Source organism: Drosophila ananassae, chromosome 3L, assembly GCF_017639315.1.
Source record: "Drosophila ananassae strain 14024-0371.13 chromosome 3L, ASM1763931v2, whole genome shotgun sequence".
NCBI classification, from domain to species: Eukaryota; Metazoa; Arthropoda; class Insecta; order Diptera; family Drosophilidae; genus Drosophila; species Drosophila ananassae.
Window position 1 is genome coordinate 6,846,135 of NC_057929.1, and position 20,678 is coordinate 6,866,812.

At 43.8% G+C, this 20,678-nt stretch overlaps 8 protein-coding genes across 14 annotated transcripts; 2 read left to right on the forward strand and 6 right to left on the reverse strand.

Annotated features, from left to right (window-relative positions):
• Window positions 1–2,443: 2,443 nt before the first annotated feature.
• LOC6494822 (proton-coupled folate transporter) lies at window positions 2,444–5,268 on the reverse strand. The gene is made up of 9 exons (XM_001959561.4): window positions 4,918–5,268; window positions 4,745–4,857; window positions 4,124–4,274; window positions 3,886–4,069; window positions 3,629–3,812; window positions 3,434–3,569; window positions 3,045–3,371; window positions 2,831–2,987; window positions 2,444–2,769 (listed from the first exon to the last, which is right to left on the reverse strand). The coding sequence occupies exons 1-9, from the start codon at window positions 5,084–5,086 to the stop codon at window positions 2,712–2,714; spliced, it is 1,479 nt and encodes a 492-aa protein (XP_001959597.2). The 5' UTR covers window positions 5,087–5,268; the 3' UTR covers window positions 2,444–2,711.
• Window positions 5,269–5,428: 160 nt separating this feature from the next.
• LOC6494821 (proton-coupled folate transporter) lies at window positions 5,429–8,528 on the reverse strand. The gene is made up of 9 exons (XM_001959562.4): window positions 8,015–8,528; window positions 7,841–7,953; window positions 7,096–7,246; window positions 6,860–7,040; window positions 6,614–6,800; window positions 6,417–6,552; window positions 6,036–6,362; window positions 5,817–5,973; window positions 5,429–5,761 (listed from the first exon to the last, which is right to left on the reverse strand). The coding sequence occupies exons 1-9, from the start codon at window positions 8,214–8,216 to the stop codon at window positions 5,698–5,700; spliced, it is 1,518 nt and encodes a 505-aa protein (XP_001959598.1). The 5' UTR covers window positions 8,217–8,528; the 3' UTR covers window positions 5,429–5,697.
• A 45-nt stretch (window positions 8,529–8,573) lies between these two features.
• On the reverse strand, window positions 8,574–9,826 carry LOC6494820 (pre-mRNA-splicing factor 38). The gene has a single exon (XM_001959563.3). The coding sequence runs from the start codon at window positions 9,653–9,655 to the stop codon at window positions 8,630–8,632; it is 1,026 nt and encodes a 341-aa protein (XP_001959599.1). The 5' UTR covers window positions 9,656–9,826; the 3' UTR covers window positions 8,574–8,629.
• Window positions 9,827–9,855: 29 nt separating this feature from the next.
• On the forward strand, window positions 9,856–11,411 carry LOC6495794 (charged multivesicular body protein 4c). Of its 2 annotated transcripts, XM_014908008.2 has the most exons (5): window positions 9,856–10,179; window positions 10,422–10,424; window positions 10,588–10,765; window positions 10,823–11,106; window positions 11,166–11,411. In XM_014908008.2, exons 1-5 carry the CDS (start codon window positions 10,002–10,004, stop codon window positions 11,204–11,206), a joined length of 684 nt encoding a protein of 227 aa, XP_014763494.1. In that variant the 5' UTR covers window positions 9,856–10,001; the 3' UTR covers window positions 11,207–11,411. The 2 variants fall into 2 exon arrangements, with proteins under 2 accessions (XP_014763494.1, XP_001959600.1); XM_001959564.4 differs by lacking the exon at window positions 10,422–10,424 and having other exon boundaries at window positions 9,859–10,179.
• Window positions 11,412–11,771: 360 nt separating this feature from the next.
• Window positions 11,772–12,036, reverse strand: LOC116654754. The gene has a single exon (XM_032451116.2). It carries the CDS (start codon window positions 12,034–12,036, stop codon window positions 11,899–11,901), a length of 138 nt encoding a protein of 45 aa, XP_032307007.1. The 3' UTR covers window positions 11,772–11,898.
• Window positions 11,772–15,215, reverse strand: LOC6494819. 3 transcript variants are annotated; one of them, XM_044715335.1, is made up of 3 exons: window positions 14,141–15,215; window positions 13,119–13,442; window positions 11,772–12,360 (listed from the first exon to the last, which is right to left on the reverse strand). In XM_044715335.1, the coding sequence occupies exons 2-3, from the start codon at window positions 13,346–13,348 to the stop codon at window positions 12,348–12,350; spliced, it is 243 nt and encodes an 80-aa protein (XP_044571270.1). In that variant the 5' UTR covers window positions 13,349–13,442; window positions 14,141–15,215; the 3' UTR covers window positions 11,772–12,347. The 3 variants fall into 3 exon arrangements, with proteins under 3 accessions (XP_044571270.1, XP_014763005.1, XP_001959601.1); XM_014907519.3 differs by having other exon boundaries at window positions 14,137–15,215; XM_001959565.4 differs by having other exon boundaries at window positions 13,896–15,215.
• A 387-nt stretch (window positions 15,216–15,602) lies between these two features.
• On the forward strand, window positions 15,603–17,740 carry LOC6495795 (5'-AMP-activated protein kinase subunit beta-1). The gene is made up of 3 exons (XM_001959566.4): window positions 15,603–16,519; window positions 17,071–17,301; window positions 17,368–17,740. The coding sequence occupies exons 1-3, from the start codon at window positions 15,905–15,907 to the stop codon at window positions 17,512–17,514; spliced, it is 993 nt and encodes a 330-aa protein (XP_001959602.1). The 5' UTR covers window positions 15,603–15,904; the 3' UTR covers window positions 17,515–17,740.
• A 170-nt stretch (window positions 17,741–17,910) lies between these two features.
• LOC6494818 (phospholipase ABHD3) lies at window positions 17,911–20,662 on the reverse strand. 4 transcript variants are annotated; one of them, XM_001959567.4, is made up of 4 exons: window positions 20,458–20,661; window positions 19,822–20,148; window positions 19,362–19,536; window positions 17,911–19,281 (listed from the first exon to the last, which is right to left on the reverse strand). In XM_001959567.4, exons 2-4 carry the CDS (start codon window positions 20,037–20,039, stop codon window positions 18,070–18,072), a joined length of 1,605 nt encoding a protein of 534 aa, XP_001959603.1. In that variant the 5' UTR covers window positions 20,040–20,148; window positions 20,458–20,661; the 3' UTR covers window positions 17,911–18,069. The 4 variants fall into 4 exon arrangements, with proteins under 4 accessions (XP_001959603.1, XP_014763004.1, XP_014763003.1 ...); XM_014907518.3 differs by lacking the exon at window positions 19,822–20,148 and having other exon boundaries at window positions 20,458–20,662; XM_014907517.3 differs by lacking the exons at window positions 19,822–20,148; window positions 20,458–20,661 and adding an exon at window positions 20,149–20,398.
• Window positions 20,663–20,678: the final 16 nt, after the last annotated feature.

Consider the following 20,678-nt stretch of genomic DNA (forward strand, 5'->3'; position numbering starts at 1 on the left):
ATCTGAAAACAAAATTTTGGATCCCTATTTTTCAAATTTTCCTAGGGGACTCCCTTTAAAATGTGGAGAAATCGTGGAGTATGGAAATGTGGCCACTGCGAAGGCTATATCGTGGCCAATTTTAATCCGATCATCAAGCGAAATACCTTTATCGATTGCTGGAAAGATTCTCCATAAATCTGCATCAAAATCTGAAAACAAAATTTTGGATCCCTATTTTTCAAATTTTCCTAGGGGACTCCCTTTAGAATGTGGGGAAACCGTGGAGTATGGAAATGTGGCCACTGCGAAGGCTATATCTTGGCCAATTTTCATCCAATCGTCCAGCGAAATACCTCAAACGATTGCTGGAAAGATTCTCCATAAATCTGCATCAAAATCTGAAAACAAAATTTTGGATCCCTATTTTTCAAATTTTCCTAGGGGACTCCCTTTAGAATGTGGGGAAACCGTGGAGTATGGAAATGTGGCCACTGCGAAGGCTATATCTTGGCCAATTTTCATCCAATCGTCCAGCGAAATACCTCAAACGATTGCTGGAAAGATTCTCCATAAATCTGCATCAAAATCTGAAAACAAAATTTTGGATCCCTATTTTTCAAATTTTCCTAGGGGACTCCCTTTAGAATGTGGGGAAACCGTGGAGTATGGAAATGTGGCCACTGCGAAGGCTATATCTTGGCCAATTTTCATCCGATCGTCCAGCGAAATACCTCAAACGATTGCTGGAAAGATTCTCCATAAATCTGCATCAAAATCTGAAAACAAAATTTTGGATCCCTATTTTTCAAATTTTCCTAGGGGACTCCCTTTAGAATGTGGGGAAACCGTGGAGTATGGAAATGTGGCCACTGCGAAGGCTATATCTTGGCCAATTTTCATCCAATCGTCCAGCGAAATACCTCAAACGATTGCTGGAAAGATTCTCCATAAATCTGCATCAAAATCTGAAAACAAAATTTTGGATCCCTATTTTTCAAATTTTCCTAGGGGACTCCCTTTAGAATGTGGGGAAACCGTGGAGTATGGAAATGTGGCCACTGCGAAGGCTATATCTTGGCCAATTTTCATCCAATCGTCCAGCGAAATACCTCAAACGATTGCTGGAAAGATTCTCCATAAATCTGCATCAAAATCTGAAAACAAAATTTTGGATCCCTATTTTTCAAATTTTCCTAGGGGACTCCCTTTAGAATGTGGGGAAACCGTGGAGTATGGAAATGTGGCCACTGCGAAGGCTATATCTTGGCCAATTTTCATCCAATCGTCCAGCGAAATACCTCAAACGATTGCTGGAAAGATTCTCCATAAATCTGCATCAAAATCTGAAAACAAAATTTTGGATCCCTATTTTTCAAATTTTCCTAGGGGACTCCCTTTAGAATGTGGGGAAACCGTGGAGTATGGAAATGTGGCCACTGCGAAGGCTATATCTTGGCCAATTTTCATCCGATCGTCCAGCGAAATACCTCAAACGATTGCTGGAAAGATTCTCCATAAATCTGCATCAAAATCTGAAAACAAAATTTTGGATCCCTATTTTTCAAATTTTCCTAGGGGACTCCCTTTAGAATGTGGGGAAACCGTGGAGTATGGAAATGTGGCCACTGCGAAGGCTATATCTTGGCCAATTTTCATCCGATCGTCCAGCGAAATACCTCAAACGATTGCTGGAAAGATTCTCCATAAATCTGCATCAAAATCTGAAAACAAAATTTTGGATCCCTATTTTTCAAATTTTCCTAGGGGACTCCCTTTAAAATGTGGAGAAATCGTGGAGTATGGAAATGTGGCCACTGCGAAGGCTATATCGTGGCCAATTTTAATCCGATCATCAAGCGAAATACCTTTATCGATTTCTAGAAAGATTCTCCATAAATCTTTATCAAAATCTTAAAACAAAATTTTTTATCGATGTTTTCTATATTTTTCTGGGGGACCTCCAATAAAATCTAGGAGAATCGCGAAATCACAGGAGTGCGAAGAGTTAGACCACTGCAAAAGCTATATCTTCAGTCTATAAGTTTGTTTGTTGGTTTCATTAATGGTTCGAACCCTACCTGTCGAAGTGTCCAATATTTTACTTATTGAGTCTGGTCATGGCGATTGAATAATAAATGTCCCTCGCGAATACCTGAGGCAGTTGCCAATGGGAGTATTTCGCAAGTGGTGCGTGACCAAACAGAAAAATATCATTAAACTGTGCTATTATGATGAAAGAAGGCCGGGGTCAATGAACTTTGTTTATTTGCAAGTGATCCAGAACAACCAGATAGAATTTTAGAGCACTATTTGATGGCACATTTTGAAAGAATCTCGTTGGGATTCGTTGTTTGTTCGACCAATCTCGGATGTCAAGAACGGGTTGGACGGCAGTAGAATTACGCAAATAGTCTCTATTATGACCATAATACCCCAATTAACGTCTAGAAGTGGAAACAAATTTGATTTCAGCAACTTTTTACTCATTTACGCATATATACAATAAAAGTAAATACATGAGACATTTGTCTTTGGTTAGGCAGTATTAATTACAATCTAATTTAGACTTTGGGATTGACGTACCTACTCTTTACACATTTAAGCCTAATTGATTTACAAATATTTACAATAATACTTACAACCGATTTACAATTTTTGTTATCCAGCGATATATTACACATTAAAGTTGTTCGTGATGGAATATTTATGACTTAAGATTAAGATTAAGTTTATAAAACCTGGTACACACCAGTGCCAACCATTGATTTTTGAATTCCAAAGACCGCTCTGCAAGGTTTTGGTATTTTAGTTTTAAAAATGATTATTTTTTATCCAAATATGTACTTACGCCGACATGATATAGCACATGGAGTAGAGTCCCACGCTAATGAAGTTGAAGACGCCAGGATACACCTCCACTGTGGCCTTGTAGACGGCCATATAAAGTGGAGCTGCCCCCAAGGGCGATATGGATTGCAATGAAGTGGTTAGAGAGAAAACTTTACCTAAAAAAGGATACAATTTTGTCAGTTTTTAATAGAATATTGTCTAAATATTCTTACCCAACTCCGAGCTTGGTGTCACATTTGATAAAATGGCTTTGGTCATCGGCGACATGACTCCCCGCATCATTCCCACGACTAGAGCCAAGTACATCTCACTTCGGTATACGGCCGTAGCCCGAACCGTGGCCTCGAGGACACAGCAGGCAAAGGCCAGGAGAGTCATGGATACATTGGAAAGGCGGAACAAACGACGCAGCAGGATCATGGCAATGATGCTGCCCACTATTTGGATTACAACGCGGGCGGAATTGAAAATACTATAGTCCTGAACCGTATAATCGAATTGTTTTCTCATGAACATGTAGTTTACTGTGGCCTCGCCCTCTGTTAACCGGAAGAAGAAGTTAGTTCATAGTTTAAAGTCTAAAATAATCAGGAATACTCACCCATGGCAAAGACACACATGGCCAGAGACATGATCACCATTCCAATAATAGCCCGATCATAGTTCTCTCGCTTTCGGATGCAAGTCCTTACGAGGTCTTTTGCCAAATCCAGACGGAAAAACTCTCTGATGCGGGACTACAATAGGAGGTATTAGATATTATTTAATCAATGTATTAATCACTAATTAATCTCACCCCTGTTTGAATATTTTCGGACTTGAGACTCTCCTTTACAAAATAGACGTAGACCAGAGCCACAAAGATAATGGAAGCCACGAGAATATAAAGGGTTGCTGCTCCAATGGCGGAATAGATGTAACCACTGGCTACTCCGCCTGCTAGCATTCCTAGGCCCAAGCAAGCCTCCATGGTCACCATTCTACATTCGTTTTAAAAAAGTTGAATAATTAATAAAGGCCAGACATTATAAAATGTATTATAGCCCTGTTTACCTCATGGCTCGCTTATCCTCGGTGGCCACATCGGAAACATGGCAGTAGAGAATGGTGATCAGGGCACAGGTGCCGCCACTGAAGACCATTGGGACGGAGGAGAGCAGGAACCACCAGGGACTAATGCTAGTGGCCCTTGCTATTTGTGTGAGTACTATCATTATAATTGCACTTACGAGGTAACCTAGATAGAAATAAATAGAAATATATTAAATTTTTTAAAGTTATATAGACATACCTGTGTAGGTGGACAGTAGGATGGGTCTCCTGCCAAATTTATCGGACCAGGGGCCCAGGAACAGGCTTACGATGGCGGGAACCGCACTCTCCAGCATAGTACTAATCATGGTTATGGTGGAAGCATATTCCTGAACTTGGCCCTCGATCTTCTGTAAATAAAAAGGTGTGATTACTGTGGGATTTTCGCTAACTGATAACCCAGAAACACATCCGTCACGTTTCCGTGACTCATTCGATTTTGGGGGTGGGGTGACTCTCCTATCTGGACACATTCAACCCATAATATCTATTCCCAATTTGTGTACTGGGTCGATAATTCCTTCTTTTTTTTTGTGATAAGTTGCGCCAATTAGTCATAAACAATTCGTGTGTTCTTTTGTTTTGGTCAACTGATAAGCAGAAGGAGGAATGAATAAATACGTTTGTATTTTAACTTAAACCTTTGTTATTTATGCAGGGGATTTTAAAATACGAACCCTCTCAACAAAGGTCTTGATAATAGACATGTTAGTGACTCGACCATTAGCTCTTTTTTCTTTCTAAACATTTATAAACTAATATTGGAAAAAATGTCTAATATTTTTGGAATTCTAGAGTATAGAAAAGCTTTTCAACTTGCCTTAACTTGGTCGGAAGCACGATCCGTGCCGAGAAATGGCTCACACTCGGTGGCATTGAATTTCATGATCGTCACGCAGGTATGGTAGAGTATCTGATTCTGGTACACAGCATCTGGAGGAGGCAAGGGGTTAGTATATGTATCTAATGCAAGAGAAAGCTAATCGTAAACACCTGCTAGAAATTTGCCGAAGAAAACTAGAAATACGGCGGGCTCCAACAGCAGAGTTCGTGGCTTCAGTCGGCTGAAAAAGGTCTGATTCGAGGGCGGGGGCCCAAATCCGGTTTCCAGTGGCTCGTCATCGTCGCTGCCAATAATTGGCGCCTCATCTGGTCGTGACATGCTGCTCAACTTACAACCAAAGCCTTATCGTGTAACTTATCCAGCTGAACGATCGCTAGACAAAGGAATTAGCAATTCATTCAGCCTCAAAGTATATCGTAGAACCAAGCCAAGTGGGGGAAATGATGTATGGGGGGAGACCTCCGAACGGGCCGAACTCTAGCGATACACTAAACGCTGGGAACAGCTGAAATTGGCGACGTAAACAAACAAAGCGAGCGATTTCGAACAGACCAAGTCGTTTGCTTCGCCCTATCGCCACACGCCAAACGCCTCTCCCCAACTCAGAGTGCCCAACCCCTTGGGCGGCTTATCTGGGCCCATGTGTACACAAACAACATATTTTATTTGTCTATTTACAGTTTATTGTCCCACTGCATACTTTTAGTTATATTCTCCTAACTTTACAATGCCTGCACCTGCAAAACACAGTCAGATAGCCAAAACATCGGTACAGATACACACATTTAGATAAAAATTAATATAATACTTGTACAAAATACAGGGGATACAAACACAAATCTGATGTATACAAAACTTTTTGTTGAGAGAGGTCTGACGGAATTCAAACTATGAGATACATTTATCTAATTCGATCGTATCGGATATGGTTAACTGCCTATGGCCTGGTAAACGCTGGTGTTGGTCAGAGATTTCTGGATGCCGAAAATCGCACTGAAAATAAGGGTCGTCAGTTATCATTCTAATTTCAGATGTAAAGCAAACTTACGCAATGAGAATGTAGCACACAAAGTATAGTGCTGCGCTGATAAAATTAAAAGCTCCGGGATAAAATTCCACTGTTTTTCTGTAGACAATAGTGTACAGAGGAGCAGCTCCAAGTGGTGACACGGATTCCATAGACGTGGTCAGTGCGAATATTTTTCCTAAAATATACATTATATATTAATTAATCATGCTATGCATCGCGTAACGAGATTCTACTTACCCACTTCCGTGCTGGGAGCAACGTGAGACAGAATGGCGCGGCACATCGGCCCCATGACGCCGCGCATCATTCCCAACGTCATTCCCAGGTACAATTCCTGCCAATAAACGGCAGTAGCTCGTACTGTACTCTCCAAAACACAGCAGGCAAGTGACAGCATAGCCATGCTAACAATTGAGACTTTGAGGATGCGGCGGAGAACAATCATGCCTACGATACTGCCCACAATCTGGATGATTATGCGAGAGGCGTTGAAAAGGCTGAAGTCCTTGATGGTCCAGTTGAACTTCTCCTGCATAAACATGTAGTTGACAGTTCCCTCGCCCTCTGCAAAAACACATAAACTGAGATATAATTCTATGGAGGTTTATTTTAACTCACCCATATCGAATATAGCTATTGTCAGTGCAATCATTGTCAGCCAGATAATGGCACGATCGAAGTTGGGTCGTCTTTTAATGGCAGTGTTGACTAGATCCTTCACCAAATCAAAGCGGAAGAATTCACGGATTCGGGACTAGAAAATTATATAAAAATTAGGGTTATACCCTACAAAGATTTTGAAGCAAGACACATACTCCTGTGTGAATATTGGCAGGATTTAAGCTCTCGGGAACAAATAAGTAGACGAACGCCAAAGCCAGAGCCATCAGGGAACCAGCTATTACGAATAAGGTGACGGCATTCGTGGCGGCATAAATGTAACCACTTGCCACATTACCCACCATCATGCCCGTGCACAAAGAAGCCTCGTTAAGGACCATTCTAATGATCAAGAAATATATAATAAATATATTTCGCAATGATTAATTATTTTCGTTTACCTAAAGCTCTTCTCCTCCTTGGTCACATCAGATATGTAGCAATAGATTCCTGTGATCAAGGCACACGTTCCGCCACTCAAGACCGAGGGAACGGAAGACAACAGGAACCACCAAGGGCTGATGTTTCTAGACATCGTTATCCAAGTTATCACAATTAGTATGGTGGCGCCTGTAAGATAGCCTAAAATAATATTTAATTATTATAAACGACTTGCAATAACTTATAGACAACTAACCTGTAAAGGTAGTTAGGAGGACGGGCCGCCTCCCAAACTTGTCCGACCAGGGACCCAGGAACAAGCTCACAAATGCCGGGATTATGCTCTCCAACAAGGAGGTTGCCATCATAATATTCGCCGAATATTTTTGTACTACAACTTCAATTTTCTGGAATAAACAATAAACGATTGGATGATTCATTCCGCAGTGTCAGAAAGCTAAAATTAAATATATTTTAAACGGTCTAGTGGAGTTCGATACCTCCATTACAGTTAGTCATAAAAAACTTTGCCTTTTTGCTATTTTGCACGCCGATAAGCCTTGAACGCTGTTCCAAATTCATTATCTCTGAGCACTTACATTATAGTCTAAACAATGGGACTTAAATTAGATTAATCTGACTTGCTTTGTTGCCGAGACGACACTTTGTCTTCAATCAGGCTGCTCGAGGGTGAACTTGTAGGTCAAGATTTAGAAGCATTCTAGGTGTTTTGTGTTGGGAATTTTATAATTTACATCCTCTTAAGTATAAGCCTTTTATAATATATTATAGTATGCATAGCTTATAATCGAAAGCTTTAAATAAAAAGTATAAAGATGAGCTTTTGTAATTACAAACTAGAATTCCACAGTACGCCCCACAAACCACACAAAAAAGCGTCACAACAAAGATAAAACATGCAAAAAATATAGGAAAATATAAAATTCCAAGGCACTATCATCTGTGTAGACTTCCTTGGAATACAAGTATTGTTCACTTACTTTAACCTCATCTGTTCCAGGATCAATGCCCCGCAACGGCTCGCATTCCGTGGCATTGAACTCCATGATGGTGACACAGGTCTGGTAGAGGATCTGATTTTGGTAAACCGCCCCTAAAAAGTGATAGTTTCATTAAGTTAAGCACCACTGAGGCAATCTTCCGCCATTACGTACCAATTAGATATCTAGCGAAGAAGATGAGAAAAACTGCGGGCTCGAGGATGAACCAGCGGTAGCTTCTATGATCATGTCTCGGGGGCGGGGATGCCTCTTTATTGCTGGACGAAGATACCTCGGCGGGGTTCAGACTGCGTGGCTCCTGCATCGGGCCGCCCTCTACCTCGCCCACCAACGCCTCAGTATCATCGCGCTGCATATCTCTGGCGGAAATTAACGATTCGACTGTCTCAGTGGTTTGCTGATAGTGGATTTAGCAAATCATTCAATAATGCAACGCAGTTAATATGAAAAACGACTTCCGAGCGTGACGAAGGGGAATGAGATACTAAAGCTCCAGTTTCAACTGCTGCTGTGCCGGCAGAATCGCGCAGTATATTTTTTAAAACGAACACCGCTGGCTGAAACAGAACAGAGCGGAGTGAATTCTCAGATATTCCCTCTGCGTCACAATGTTTATAAAAACTTTCTAATAGCAACAATGCCTACAGCTGATTGTGTTTACGATTGATTACGACGGGTGCTGCCAACTCGGCTCGCATTAAAATACCAGAGATTTCATTTCTGTTAGCAGTTTTTACTAGTCAGTTATTAAAACTATTTAAACTTATTTTAGTAGCGGCGCCGTTCGCGTTCTCCCCGCGAATCCCGCTCCCGCTGGTCGTGCCGACTGCCGCGATCCCGTTCACGTTCTCGGTCCCATTCTCGGTCTCGTTCCCGGCGATCCCTGTCGCCGTATCTGTCTCTATCCTGGCGCTCACGGTCACGCTCCCGTTCTCGCATCCTGTCCCTGTCCTGGCGGTCCCGGTCTCGATCCTGTCGTCGATCATGCTCCTCGAACTGGGGCTCTCGGTTACGGGCTCGATTACGCTGCCGATCGTACTCCTCCAGCTCATCGTAGTAGTCCCGGGAGCGGTTGGTGCTCTGGGCTGGTCGGTTTCCGCGATCCCTGCTCCGTGACCTGGACTTTGAGCGAGCTCTTCTTGGTCGCCTCACTGATGACGAGTCCTTGTCCTTCGCTCGACTGGCCTCCTTTTCTTCAGCCTTCTCCTCGTCGCTGGGCAGTTCGTCATCCAGATCTTCATCCAGGACAGAGACTTTCGGCTCAATCTCGTTGTTCTCTTCCAGAATAGTACGCTTCTGGATACGCGGCAGTATGATGTCGCACACGCGATCATTGCGCAGCAGCTCGTCTATGTACTCGTCCATGTACACAATTTCAAACTGGCCGGCACGATTCTGGCGCCGCAATTTCCGATTGTCGATGTACAGTGGCTCCAGGTATTTATAGCAGTCCAGTGCGGCACCCGTGAGTCTCAGGTAAAAGGCGCCCAATGCGCGAACGTACTTGAACTCCTCGTTCTTGATAAACTCTACAACGATATCCTTTTCCGGCTGGATTTGCAGCATTTTCAGAGTCAGGCAGAGGAACTGAGTGGGCTTGATGTTACCGCCGTAGACGCCGCCCACAAAACGAAGCTCCATGGCCTTGTCCACCAGCAGCTCTGCCGTGAGAGCAAAGCATTGCTCCTTCCAGTACTTTGAATCGTAGATGCGAGACCGGATGATCTTCTCGATGAGGTATTGCGGGTTGGTGCCGTGCACGTTTTTCGCCTCCTTCACTGTGCGGTTTGCCATGGTGAAATGAATCAACTAGCTTTTGCCTTGGGTTGTCCTGTAGCCGCCAGCGAAATTTATGAGTCCTGGTGATGCCCAGGAATTATTAATAAAGAATTGCAATATTTTTATTTATGTTCGGCGTCTGCAAATCAGAGTGGCCAGCTTTAGACAGCCCGAAAATACCAAAAAAATACCAAAATAAACTGCCAGAAGACGATAAAAAGAAACAATCGCTATCGGATGACGCATCGCATCGCCTATTGAACAAAAACAGCTCGCCAGACAGCAAAAAACGCAATAGCTGGAAAAAGGAATTTCTGGACAGGATTTCTGAAGCGTAGGAGAACCAAAGCAGACAGCCAGGATGAGTTTCTTCGGGAAGATGTTTGGCGGCAAGAAGGAGGTGGCCCCCACGACAGGCGAGGCGATACAGAAGCTGCGAGAGACTGAGAACATGCTTATCAAGAAGCAGGAGTTCCTCGAGGCCAAGATCGAGGACGAGCTGAACATAGCCCGCAAGAATGCATCCAAAAACAAACGAGGTATGTAAGTGGGTGTAGGACACCGGATTTCCCTGATAACCGGATAATCGGTCGCACGCTTGTGTGGCAAGTGTCTGGAAAAAATGACTCACTGTTGATTTTTTTGTTGCGGCTGAGGCCTTTCAATTAATCAGCCGCCACCACCACTGCTAGCAATAGATTATTCAATAAAACAATCTGTATTTCTTCGCCCTTCTCACCCGCATACCATTCGATGCCTGGACGTGTCCGCAAACGCTAAGAACGTAATATAAACATTCCTTTTGTATCAAAAAACAACAAACATTAGCCATGCCATAGAGTAATTAGAATCCACGCTTAGCAAAATTGGCCATCTCACAAATATAAACAAATATCAGTAGGATATTATTTGAATTCCCACTTATTTGCTGTCTTGACACTTTTCAGTGGCCCTGCAAGCCCTCAAAAAGAAGAAGCGCCTGGAGAAGCAGCTCCAACAGATCGACGGCACGCTGTCCACCATTGAGATGCAGCGCGAGGCTCTGGAGAGCGCCAACACAAACACTGCCGTCTTGACCACAATGAAGGGAGCCGCCGATGCCCTCAAGAGCGCCCACCAGAATATGTAAGATTCGAAAATCAAATGAAATAACTCATTACTTAATCAATGATATTCTTGCAGGGATGTGGACAAGGTGCACGACATGATGGACGATATTGCCGAACAGCAGGACGTGGCCCGCGAAATCTCCGATGCCATTTCCAATCCTGTGGCCTTCGGGGCAGATCTCGATGACGAGGACCTCGAGCGGGAACTCGACGAACTCGAACAGGAGAACTTTGATAAGGAAATCATTGGTATTCCCGAGCCGACACCAACATTGCCAGAAGCACCTACAGAAGATTTGCCTGAGAAGGCCAAGGAGAAGAAGAAGGCGGTGCCAACGACAACAGTTGCTGACGATGGTGAGTAATAATGCCACGATGTTTGTTTAATCAGTACTGATAGTCTTATTTTATTCCAGATGATCCAGACATGAAGCAGCTCTTGTCGTGGTCCACCTAAATTATCGAGCTAATGCAATCTCCTCACTGTTCTGCAAAATCACCCCCAACCCAAGCGTTTTGTTTTAATTAAATAATCTATAATCATAAGCCAAAATTTTAGTTCGAGGCGAAGGAGAGATGAGATAAGGCACTAATTCCTTTGGCAGTATATCAAATGGTACATTAAATAGGCATGTGATTTAACAAATAAAGGATAAAACATAGTCAGGCCCTGCATTATCTGGTAGCTACAAAAAACAGTGATTTAATTGATATTTGATAGTTTGGTTCTCCCAGTCGCTCAAGAGTGTGGCTTTAAGTGTCGCATGCGTCCATTTGACAGGATATCCAAGGATTAAAAAGGCAATAATCCAACGAAGCCACGTTATTAAAAAATTACTTCATTTTCAGTCAGATAGCTTTGTATTCAATGAATCAAATAAGTAATAAAAAAATCTACAAAAATTTAATATTACTGAAGGAATTATTTTTATGGGAATTGGCAAATGTTTCCAGTTATTTGAATTAACAAAACCAAGTATTTTATGAGCCCAGCTCGCTACCCACGATTTAAAATGCATTGGTCTTAGAACTGCATATATATTTGAGTAAAATTTGATTACAAGTTGATCGATTGAACATCAATATCATTGTCTTAATCTATGTACCACGGACTCGTCTATATTTCGGTCAAAAAGTATGAAAAGGCACTCAGGTCTGCTGCCTCAGACTCTTCACATATCGTACGGGGACTTCCGGCAGATAAACGGAGACAAAGAACATTAATGGCCCGAACAATATCATGCAGATCAGCCAGTAGATCATGCCAAAAATAGTTATGGCGTCCATATATAAGTATGTTAAATTATTATGCGGGGTGGTCGATCGGACAGTACTCACAAATAAGTGGTGGATAATGAATGTCTTGTGTGTATAAACTTAAATAAATAACTAATATCACTAAACACCGGACTCGGCTAATGGAGATTGTGCAACAAGGCAAAAGGCTACTGTTGCATCTAGCGCTCCGATGTTCCTAATAGGATTACATATATGTATATATATTTTGCAGGTCACTCTAGATTTGGATAACGAGACATCTGACGAAATGGCTATGCTGACACTCTTCTGTCCAGATCCTCACTCGTCCAGTTTAATCATCAAGCGCGCCACCTGAAACGAAAAGATCGAATTGCATCAGTTATTGGTTATTGGTTTTTATTTTTGCGAACACGGATATTACGGCCTGCTTTCGGAAAGTATGTCCAGCTGCTACTGGCCAGCTGCTCCACTGAATCACGCACTTTATACGACCTGACCAAGGCCCACGCCCAGCTTTGTTATTTTCGGGGCTGTCCCCAATCGCGGGATATTCTCATCCGCTCTGAGCACCAGGTTATTTGCAACTGAGACTGCCACTCAACTGGTTTTGCACTTACAGTCTAGATCTGTGACCACAATGGCTCAGAACTTTGAGCCAGAAACAAAACAAAGCTCAAAACGCGGCCGTTCAAGGTGATCACTCGAATCTATGACCGCACAAACTGGTTTCCCAGCCCGGAGAACGTTCATTTACGGTCTATAAACTTTTTAATTAAAAGTTTGAGATTCACTTGGCCCCCCTATATAATCAATAATTGCAGCCATTGAACTGTTCTGTTATCAAACAGTCGAAAATGCATCCAATCCTATGTGTTCTAGGCCTTCCATGTACGGGGACTGATAAGACCTTCGAAGATAATCGAAATATTTCAGAGACCCAAGTAAACAAAATCATAAAACTTCTTTCAAGTAGAATGAAATAAATAATGGTTTTGGGGGAAACACAAAGATAAAGATAAATACTCTTCAAAGATTAGAGATTTTAGAGGTTTTTTAGAAACTATTTCGAAACCATATCCCTTGAGACTTAGCCCCCAAAACCCACTTACATTATATAGAAGTAACTATCACTGTCCTTCCGCTTGGCATCACACGGATTGGCACTCTTGCTGGCCGAGAAATTCGAGGTGGTGGGATCCGGATCGGCCTGCTGGGAGCTGGTGCTCCAGCTGCGCCCCCAGCGACTGCTTATGGCGGAGCCCAGACCATTCGACTGCTGGTTGTTGGCCATGTTGGCGTCTTTGCTGGATCCGGCGAAGAACGACTTTACGCTATCCATGGTGCGACCCTCGATGCTGATTTCACTCCGATTGGCTGGATTGGTGTGTGTATGTGTCGTCGAGCCTCCACAGAAACGCCCGAAATTGATAAAGCTAAAAATATACGAGTATAAAAGACACAATAATTTATTTATTTTGACTGAAATCTTGTTTTTTTCGGTGGGCTCGTGCCCACCACATCGCCAAGTTGTTTCCAAGTGTTGAACTTTTTTCTTTTTTTGGCTATCGTTCGATCCAAATTGAATTAATTTTTGGTGCAGTTTGAAAAACAAGTCACTTATTGATAAGGCTATATAGTATAGGCTATTATTATTGTATCTACTCCAGGTGGGGTAGCCATCTTGGAGGTGTTGTTTGCTTTAAAATGTATATGTATAGTCGTGTCTTTTGTCCATGCAGGTGTCCATGTAGGTGAGTTTTTAGATATGCTCGGACTGTTTAAACATGTTTTTGATAAAATTGCAAGTAAGGTGGGGGAAATGCGTCGCAGTTTAAGGATCGTACTAAGTATGGGAGTGGTATAATAGAGTGTTTCCAAATACATACTATCAATTAGCAGTTCAAAACAGTTCACTGGCTAAGCTGATAAAGGTAGCTGGCTAATTCGAGCGAACACGCGTCGCCCTCGGGAGCCATGGGAAATGTGTTGATTTGTAAGTTAGTTGGTTAGTTGGACGTGGCATGATAAGGAGAGGAAGGCCCTCAAGGACCAGGGCACACGACTGTAAACTCTAAGAGTCTAAAGGGCTGATAGATAAGGCAGTGAGGTCATGCCAGTAATACTGACCTACCGCAAATTATCACTTCCAAATGGCGACTTGGCGAAAAGCACGGCACTCTCAACGGGAAACTCAATCCAATTAATTTGACACAATTCCACCAACTTCTCTCAGTGCACTCCAGCAGCAGAAGCAAAATCGAACAATTTCCGAGCGAGGAGGAGAACCGTTTTGCACAACCGTTTTGATCGCACTGAAAAAAGGCATGGCCTGGCATCGGTGCCGAAGTGTGTTTAGTTTTAATCAATTTTTAAAATGCGAAGGCGTCTGGTGTGGTGTTAGTGAGCAGCAGTGCCTGTGTGTGGGTGCCACGCAGCACCCATACAAAGAGCTCTCCTACAGAGAAAAAAATTATGAATAGTATTACTTATCTATTTAAGATAAATATATTCCCTCTCTTGCAGTTCTCAAGTTGTATCTATTATCTTTTTAATATAAAAATAGTTTCTGTTCAATTAAAAGTTCATATTATATGTATATTATATTTTGTTTAAAATGAAAACAGCATGAATTTTAAACGAATTACCGGAACTGTACGTGAGAAGTCAATTAATTATTTCAAAAATACCATAAAAATAAGAAATATATTTTAAAGTCACGCACAACTTTTCGTCTAGGTGTATTTTTGTGTGTATTTGTTTGGAGTGCCTTTGTTTGGGTGTTTCCAACGTCTGGAAGCCGTCTGGTGGCTTGGTGTTGGTGGTAGACTTCCCGAGGCGGTTTTTCTAGTTTGTTTTGATCCGTGGTTCTTCTTCAGAGACCATTAAATCAGATGCATTTGTTTTGGCACCTGAGCCCAGGGTCGTTCTACCTGGTTCATCATACAGCCAGCCTCGTGAACGAACTTCCGCCCTTGGCTCTTTATCTTGCCACCGATTCTCCTCCGTGTTTCTCTATCTTTCTCTCCCGCTCGATCTTCGGTTTTTGTTGTGCTCCGATGCATGTTGATTGCTTTGGACTTTGGACCCTGACTTTTCCTCTGTTGTAATGTTTGCCTATACACATTATTCGAGTCTATGCGACAACAAAATGTTCTTTTAAGGAGAATTTCAATAGAATTCTCGGTTACTATGTCCCTGTTAGACATCTGGTTAATCTGGCTATTGTTAGCAATTTAAAAATACTTCCATGGCTAGAGATTTGTGTATAAAACACTTTATATAAGTGATAAGATTTAAATTCAAAAAGAGCGGGCAATTTATGGTATTTTCGATAAAAGTCCGATAAAATCCTTTTGCAGGGAAAGGTCCTAACGCGACGTGTATTAGAGGTGGAGAAACTTCGATGTTTTAGCTGACTTTAAATTACTGACTTTAAAGGTTTCTCTTAAAATAAAAACAAAAAATAATTAAAAACTGAACTCAATAACTTAAAATATTATTTGAACTTGCTAAAAATCCTGCATTGATGCATCGATGTTTCTCAATTTCTAACGTGTATTCTAAAACAGGTTGGCAGGCCATCACAATTCTTATCGATAACGCTACTCGCCAATAATAAAACTGCGAATTACTGCTGTATATATGTACAAATTGTTTATTATTAGCCATTTTTCTACGGTTCGACCGATTGAATAATGCAGTTTTCTGCCGAATAAATGCCAAATATTGCTATTGCTATCCGAGAACGAACACCCGAAAGCTGAGAAAGTGCGGTGCCAGCAAAACGCGGAAGCGAGACTAGTCGAGGAAAACAAAGTGCCAAAACACCTGAGAAGGGGCCGTGACCTGTGAGGGAGCCAGAGAGAACGGCAATAAAACTGCACTGCATGCAAACATGGGCAACGCGGGCAGCTCCACAGTGCACATGAGAGAGCGCCACAAGTCGACCGACCTCTCCACCCCGAGCTCTCCAGCAAATTTCCGCGACTCGGTTGCAGCTGGTGGTGGGGCTGGAGGGGGCGGCGGCGGTGGTGGGGCAGCAGCAGCTTTAGGCGGAGCCGGAGCGGGAGGCCAAGCTTTCTCGTTCGACAAGAAACACACGGCAGTCTTAAACGAGGGCTCGTTGCAAGACGACGACGACCCATACTACGCGGGCACTGGAACCGGAGCGGGTACCAGGCGCACAGCTGATAGCGTCGAGGCAACAGCTGGCGAACACTTAATCATGGACAGCACGGAGGAGGAGCAGGTTGCTGCTGCTGCGGGATCCGGCAACTTATCCATCATTGGCAGCGGCGACGACGACGAACCCAAGAAGACTGCCCTGCCCACAGTGTTGCGATGGGATGGCGGTGGCAAGAATGTGACTATATCTGGTACCTTCTCCAACTGGAAGCCCATTTCGATGGTCCGGAGCCATGGTAATTTTGTGACCATCATCGATCTGCCCGAGGGCGACCATCAGTACAAGTTCTGTGTGGACGGAGAATGGAAACACGATCCCAAGCTGGTCAGTTGAGTGGAAAATCAATATAATTTAGCCTATATATTTACGATTTGGGCGCCCGAATGACGCAGTTACTGATTTTCGCGGCCGTTGTGTAATCGTCGTAAACAAAACGAAGTCACCCCAGTAATCAGTAGTGGATTTCAATTGGGTTCAGCGATGCTCATCTGGCTTGGACTAGTTTCTGTTTAGAAAAACAATTAGTGAACTTTATGACAGCGTAGCTGATAAAAACAAATGAAAATGACAAAAGCCAAGAGGCCAGAAACTACAGAAAAGTGGGGAAATTCTTATGCAAGATTATTTTCTTTTTAAAACCAATTTTAGCTTAAATACTGGAACAGATTTCTGTTTACAAACAATTAACAGCTGGGGAGCTAGTATTTAATCATTTTCTTAGAACTTTAAGAATACTCACCCGTATACATGTGTGTTTTCTGAAAATTTTACGCCCGTGCCACCCTTTCATTTAAAAAAGGGAATCTTTCTGACGTCACCCTTTTTCATTGATATAATTTCAAAGAAAGAAATTAATATTTTTATTACAATTACAGAAAAGCGTAGAGAATGACGAGGGACAGAAGAATAACTTGGTGTCGGTGCGGGCATCGGACTTTGAGGTGTTCCAGGCCCTGGCCAAGGACAGTGAGAACGTTACCAACTATGCCGAGAAGGAGTACTCGCAGGAGGTGCCGCAGGTGAAGCCCTGGGAGAAGGTATCCGGTCCACCAGTGCTTCCGCCCCATTTGCTGCAGGTCATCCTCAACAAGGACACTCCGCTTTCGGTATGGCTACCATTTCCTTTGTACTTTTGGATTGTAGCTCTAATTTTCTTGTTTTCTTCCCACAAGTGTGAGCCCACATTGCTTCCGGAACCCAATCATGTGATGCTGAACCACTTGTACGCCTTGTCCATCAAAGACGGTGTGATGGTGCTCAGTGCTACGCACCGCTACCGCAAGAAGTATGTGACCACCTTGCTCTACAAGCCGATTTAGGCAAGGAGCACTTGGTATTTTAGCTTTAAGAACTGGTTATAATGGGATAGGTCCCGGCGGAGCCATCAAATCGATTTGTGGAATACCTGCAACCGTCTCGCTTGTCAAACTCTACTTTACATATATAATGAAGTGGAAGTGTTTTATTTTTGTTTATTAAGCGTTGTATTTTTATTAGTAAATATATACGGAACTTGTAAAAATATAAGATTATTGCATTGTGTCATATATTGTATTTGAATTCACGGCTAGACTAGGCTAGGAATCGTAAAGCTTCTTCGCTTTTTTAACTTGATATGTCACTAATGTCACGTACTAAGAATAATTTAAGCCACTACGCATACTGTCGAATTGGTTCCCTGTTCGCAGCCTTAAGAAATATAACAACACTTTGGATTTTGATCAACGTTTCATATCACATGCGTTTGAAAATCTACTTTCTTCTATCGCCGAATTCTTATCGGAATACATACGCGGATATCTATAAAATTTTATGTGGAAATCCTAGTGGACAACTACCAAAAATATATGAGCAGAGGTATCCATGTCGACCCTTCACATTAGCTTCATCTTGTGGTCCAGCTGGCCGGCATCTAGCTTCTTGTCCAGCAACAGGGGCGACGACGAGGCGAGAGCAACGGTCTCCTTGGCCAAGAAGCGCTCGTGCATCTTGTTGGCAGTGTGCTGGAACTCGCCATCCTCGTCAAAGAGAGCCTTGGTAAAGTATTCCGTGAACAGACGCCCCATGTACTGGTCCTTGGTTGACGGCCACCAGCCCTCAAGGAAACCGATGTGCCCGCCTCGCGCAGTGATCACAATCGCCACATGAGTACACTGGTTGGCCGCCTTAATGGGGATGGCGTCCAGCGGCTGGAAGGGATCGTCTGCAGCGCTCAGGCACAGCAGGGGCACCGAGATGTGGTCCAATTTGTTGTGGAGTGTGGCGTCCGAGTAATAGTCGTTGACATGGGCATAGCCGAACTGCTTGGCGGTGAAGAGCTCGTCGAACTCCTTAATGGTCTTGCAGCGTAAAATTCGTTGAATATCGATGTCCGAGTCCTGATATATGTCCCTGTAGATGTCCAGGTGGTTGCGCAATGTCCGACAAAGACTTCCGGCCAAGTGGCGTCCCAGGAGACTGTTGATCACCGGCTTTTCGATGCTGGCGCTACCCTTGTGGACGTCCCAAGGCACAGAAATAATCTTGGCCGCTGACAGGATGTTCCTGGCTTCATCGCTCTTGCGCGCCAGATAGTTGCCAAGAATTAGGCCACCCATGGATATACCCGTGGCGCCCATCTTGCATTGGGGCGGCAGGGTGCGACGGACATGGTGGATAACCTCACAGAGGTCCTCGCAGTTGGCTGCGCAGTAGAGGCGCGGCGTCTTCAATTCAATGCCACCGAGACCACGATTGTTGAAAACCACAACCCGCATGCCGGCTTGCTGGGCGGCAAAGACGAGGCATTTAATGTATTCCGCCTGGGACTCGCCGGTGAGTCCTGGCAGAATGAGAATGCAGGGTGCGTTTTCGCCACAGCCCTCCTCCATCCAGTCAAGCGCCACCTCGCCGCCGTCCTTCAGGGGCAAGATCTCGCGGCGGTAGTTGACGTGCGGCAGACTTTTCGAGCGCAGCAGGCTCGCCATTACCGTCTGCGCCCGACTCTCCACACACCAGAAGGTGGGCCAGTACTTGTTCTCCAGGGTGGGCACCTTACGGATCAGGTACTGTTTGAACGGGCCGTCCGAACAGGCGATAATCGGTCGCTGTAATTAGTTTTTTTAGTAGCTGTTGCTGTTGCTTAGTCATGCGCCAAAGGTGACGCAATCTCGTGTCTGACACTCACCTTGACCACCTGGATCAGATAGTAGACTACGTAGGCGACCAACGCCATGCCCAGGACATGGAGGCGCGGTAGATTGGATAGGTAAGCATACATCGAGTAGAACATGGCGACGGGCTCCGAGTGCAGGTTTCGTACTGACAATTTGGAACACTCCGGCCGGGTCTGGGAGCAAGACCTGAAAGAGCGGAGCAAGCGAACGAGACCGTAAATTCAGTTTATGGCGCAGCAAAATAGTTTTCAAAGCGGGTCTATGAATGAAAGTACTGTCGGAAGGGGCTATTCGAGGGACTAACAGAGTACAAGAAGGCGTATCTAATCGCAGGCGGGCTAATGTATGCACATAAAGACTGATTGGACGAGTGGTCGTCCGTATCAGAAGGCAGACAACACACGCGCCCGGACGGGTTCAGGCGGCACTCAATTCGTTAACTTTGGCGCTTTGGCTTATCGCCACACTCACAGCAGTTCACGTCGGTGGGATGGTCGGTGGATTTGGATGAGGACGTTAAGGTTTTGGTGGTGACGTTGGTGACATTGTTGTTGTGGTTTTTGTTGCTGGCAGACGCCTCTTCCGGCGGACAAGTTGCGGACATCAGCACCCGTGCCTAGAATCTCGGGCAGGCCACGGTAAATGATGGCCACCTTTGGTGACGGCACACGGAAAAGGGCGCCCAGCATTTTTATAGACTAATGACTACTCTTTGGGTGCGTGTGCGGGCTGGCTAATTGTGCTACAGTAGTGGTTGTGCCGCCGCCTGGCATTACTTCCCGTAATTTGGGTGCTTACCTTAAAAAAGAGGATAAAAGTAGAGTAAAAGTATAAATCAAAATTTAGACAATTGAATTCTAAGCCTGTAACGGTGTACTGTGACACAAATCGAAACTCAACCCGCAGCAGAGGATCTATAGTGTTCAGTTGACCCCGGTGTTCTTGGCTTCGTTCGGCGTCATCACGTGCAGGCCACAAAATCAATGAATGGTGTGTTGATGGGCTATTGATTGGTGGGTGGGCAGTGGGATGCAGGCTTTAGTGTGGTGCCAAGTGTGACGGAATCGAAACTATATATATATATATCTATAATATAGACCCGCTTACTTGGTGTAGTTTCTCAAGGCAGGTGTAACTACAGGAACTCTTGGTGGCGAACTGTTTTAGCACACGCACTTATGTAACCGCATTAAAAGTGTTGTGCATTTTATGCGCAAAAAACCTTGGACCAAAACGATAATGCGGTAAACTTAAATTGACAGGAACACAAACCGACTACTTCACACAACCAAAATATAAACAATAACAAATTTTAGCGGTAAAATGGC

What these genes read in the sequence shown, in the direction of transcription:
- LOC6494822 (XM_001959561.4), bottom strand. Translation starts at nt 5,086, where the DNA reads ATGTCACGACCAGATGAGGCGCCAATTATTGGCAGCGACGATGACGAG. An exon ending in CTTCGGCAAATTTCTAGCAG is followed by an intron (nt 4,858 to 4,917) that starts GTGTTTACGATT and finishes TGCCTCCTCCAG; the next exon opens with ATGCTGTGTACCAGAATCAG. An exon ending in GACACCAAGCTCGGAGTTGG is followed by an intron (nt 2,988 to 3,044) that starts GTAAGAATATTT and finishes ATCCTTTTTTAG; the next exon opens with GTAAAGTTTTCTCTCTAACC.
- LOC6494821 (XM_001959562.4), bottom strand. Translation starts at nt 8,216, where the DNA reads ATGCAGCGCGATGATACTGAGGCGTTGGTGGGCGAGGTAGAGGGCGGC. An exon ending in CCTCCTAACTACCTTTACAG is followed by an intron (nt 7,041 to 7,095) that starts GTTAGTTGTCTA and finishes ATATTATTTTAG; the next exon opens with GCTATCTTACAGGCGCCACC. An exon ending in GTGTGCTACATTCTCATTGC is followed by an intron (nt 5,762 to 5,816) that starts GTAAGTTTGCTT and finishes CCTTATTTTCAG; the next exon opens with TGCGATTTTCGGCATCCAGA.
- LOC6494820 (XM_001959563.3), bottom strand. Translation starts at nt 9,655, where the DNA reads ATGGCAAACCGCACAGTGAAGGAGGCGAAAAACGTGCACGGCACCAAC.
- LOC6495794 (XM_014908008.2), top strand. Translation starts at nt 10,002, where the DNA reads ATGAGTTTCTTCGGGAAGATGTTTGGCGGCAAGAAGGAGGTGGCCCCC. An exon ending in AAGAGCGCCCACCAGAATAT is followed by an intron (nt 10,766 to 10,822) that starts GTAAGATTCGAA and finishes ATATTCTTGCAG; the next exon opens with GGATGTGGACAAGGTGCACG. An exon ending in GACAACAGTTGCTGACGATG is followed by an intron (nt 11,107 to 11,165) that starts GTGAGTAATAAT and finishes ATTTTATTCCAG; the next exon opens with ATGATCCAGACATGAAGCAG.
- LOC116654754 (XM_032451116.2), bottom strand. Translation starts at nt 12,036, where the DNA reads ATGGACGCCATAACTATTTTTGGCATGATCTACTGGCTGATCTGCATG.
- LOC6494819 (XM_014907519.3), bottom strand. Translation starts at nt 14,345, where the DNA reads ATGCCAGGCCATGCCTTTTTTCAGTGCGATCAAAACGGTTGTGCAAAA. An exon ending in GAAGTGATAATTTGCGGTAG is followed by an intron (nt 13,443 to 14,136) that starts GTCAGTATTACT and finishes GTATATTTTTAG; the next exon opens with CTTTATCAATTTCGGGCGTT.
- LOC6495795 (XM_001959566.4), top strand. Translation starts at nt 15,905, where the DNA reads ATGGGCAACGCGGGCAGCTCCACAGTGCACATGAGAGAGCGCCACAAG. An exon ending in GGAAACACGATCCCAAGCTG is followed by an intron (nt 16,520 to 17,070) that starts GTCAGTTGAGTG and finishes TTACAATTACAG; the next exon opens with AAAAGCGTAGAGAATGACGA. An exon ending in ACAAGGACACTCCGCTTTCG is followed by an intron (nt 17,302 to 17,367) that starts GTATGGCTACCA and finishes TCTTCCCACAAG; the next exon opens with TGTGAGCCCACATTGCTTCC.
- LOC6494818 (XM_001959567.4), bottom strand. Translation starts at nt 20,039, where the DNA reads ATGCTGGGCGCCCTTTTCCGTGTGCCGTCACCAAAGGTGGCCATCATT. An exon ending in TCCCACCGACGTGAACTGCT is followed by an intron (nt 19,537 to 19,821) that starts GTGAGTGTGGCG and finishes CCGCTCTTTCAG; the next exon opens with GTCTTGCTCCCAGACCCGGC. An exon ending in ATCTGATCCAGGTGGTCAAG is followed by an intron (nt 19,282 to 19,361) that starts GTGAGTGTCAGA and finishes AACTAATTACAG; the next exon opens with CGACCGATTATCGCCTGTTC.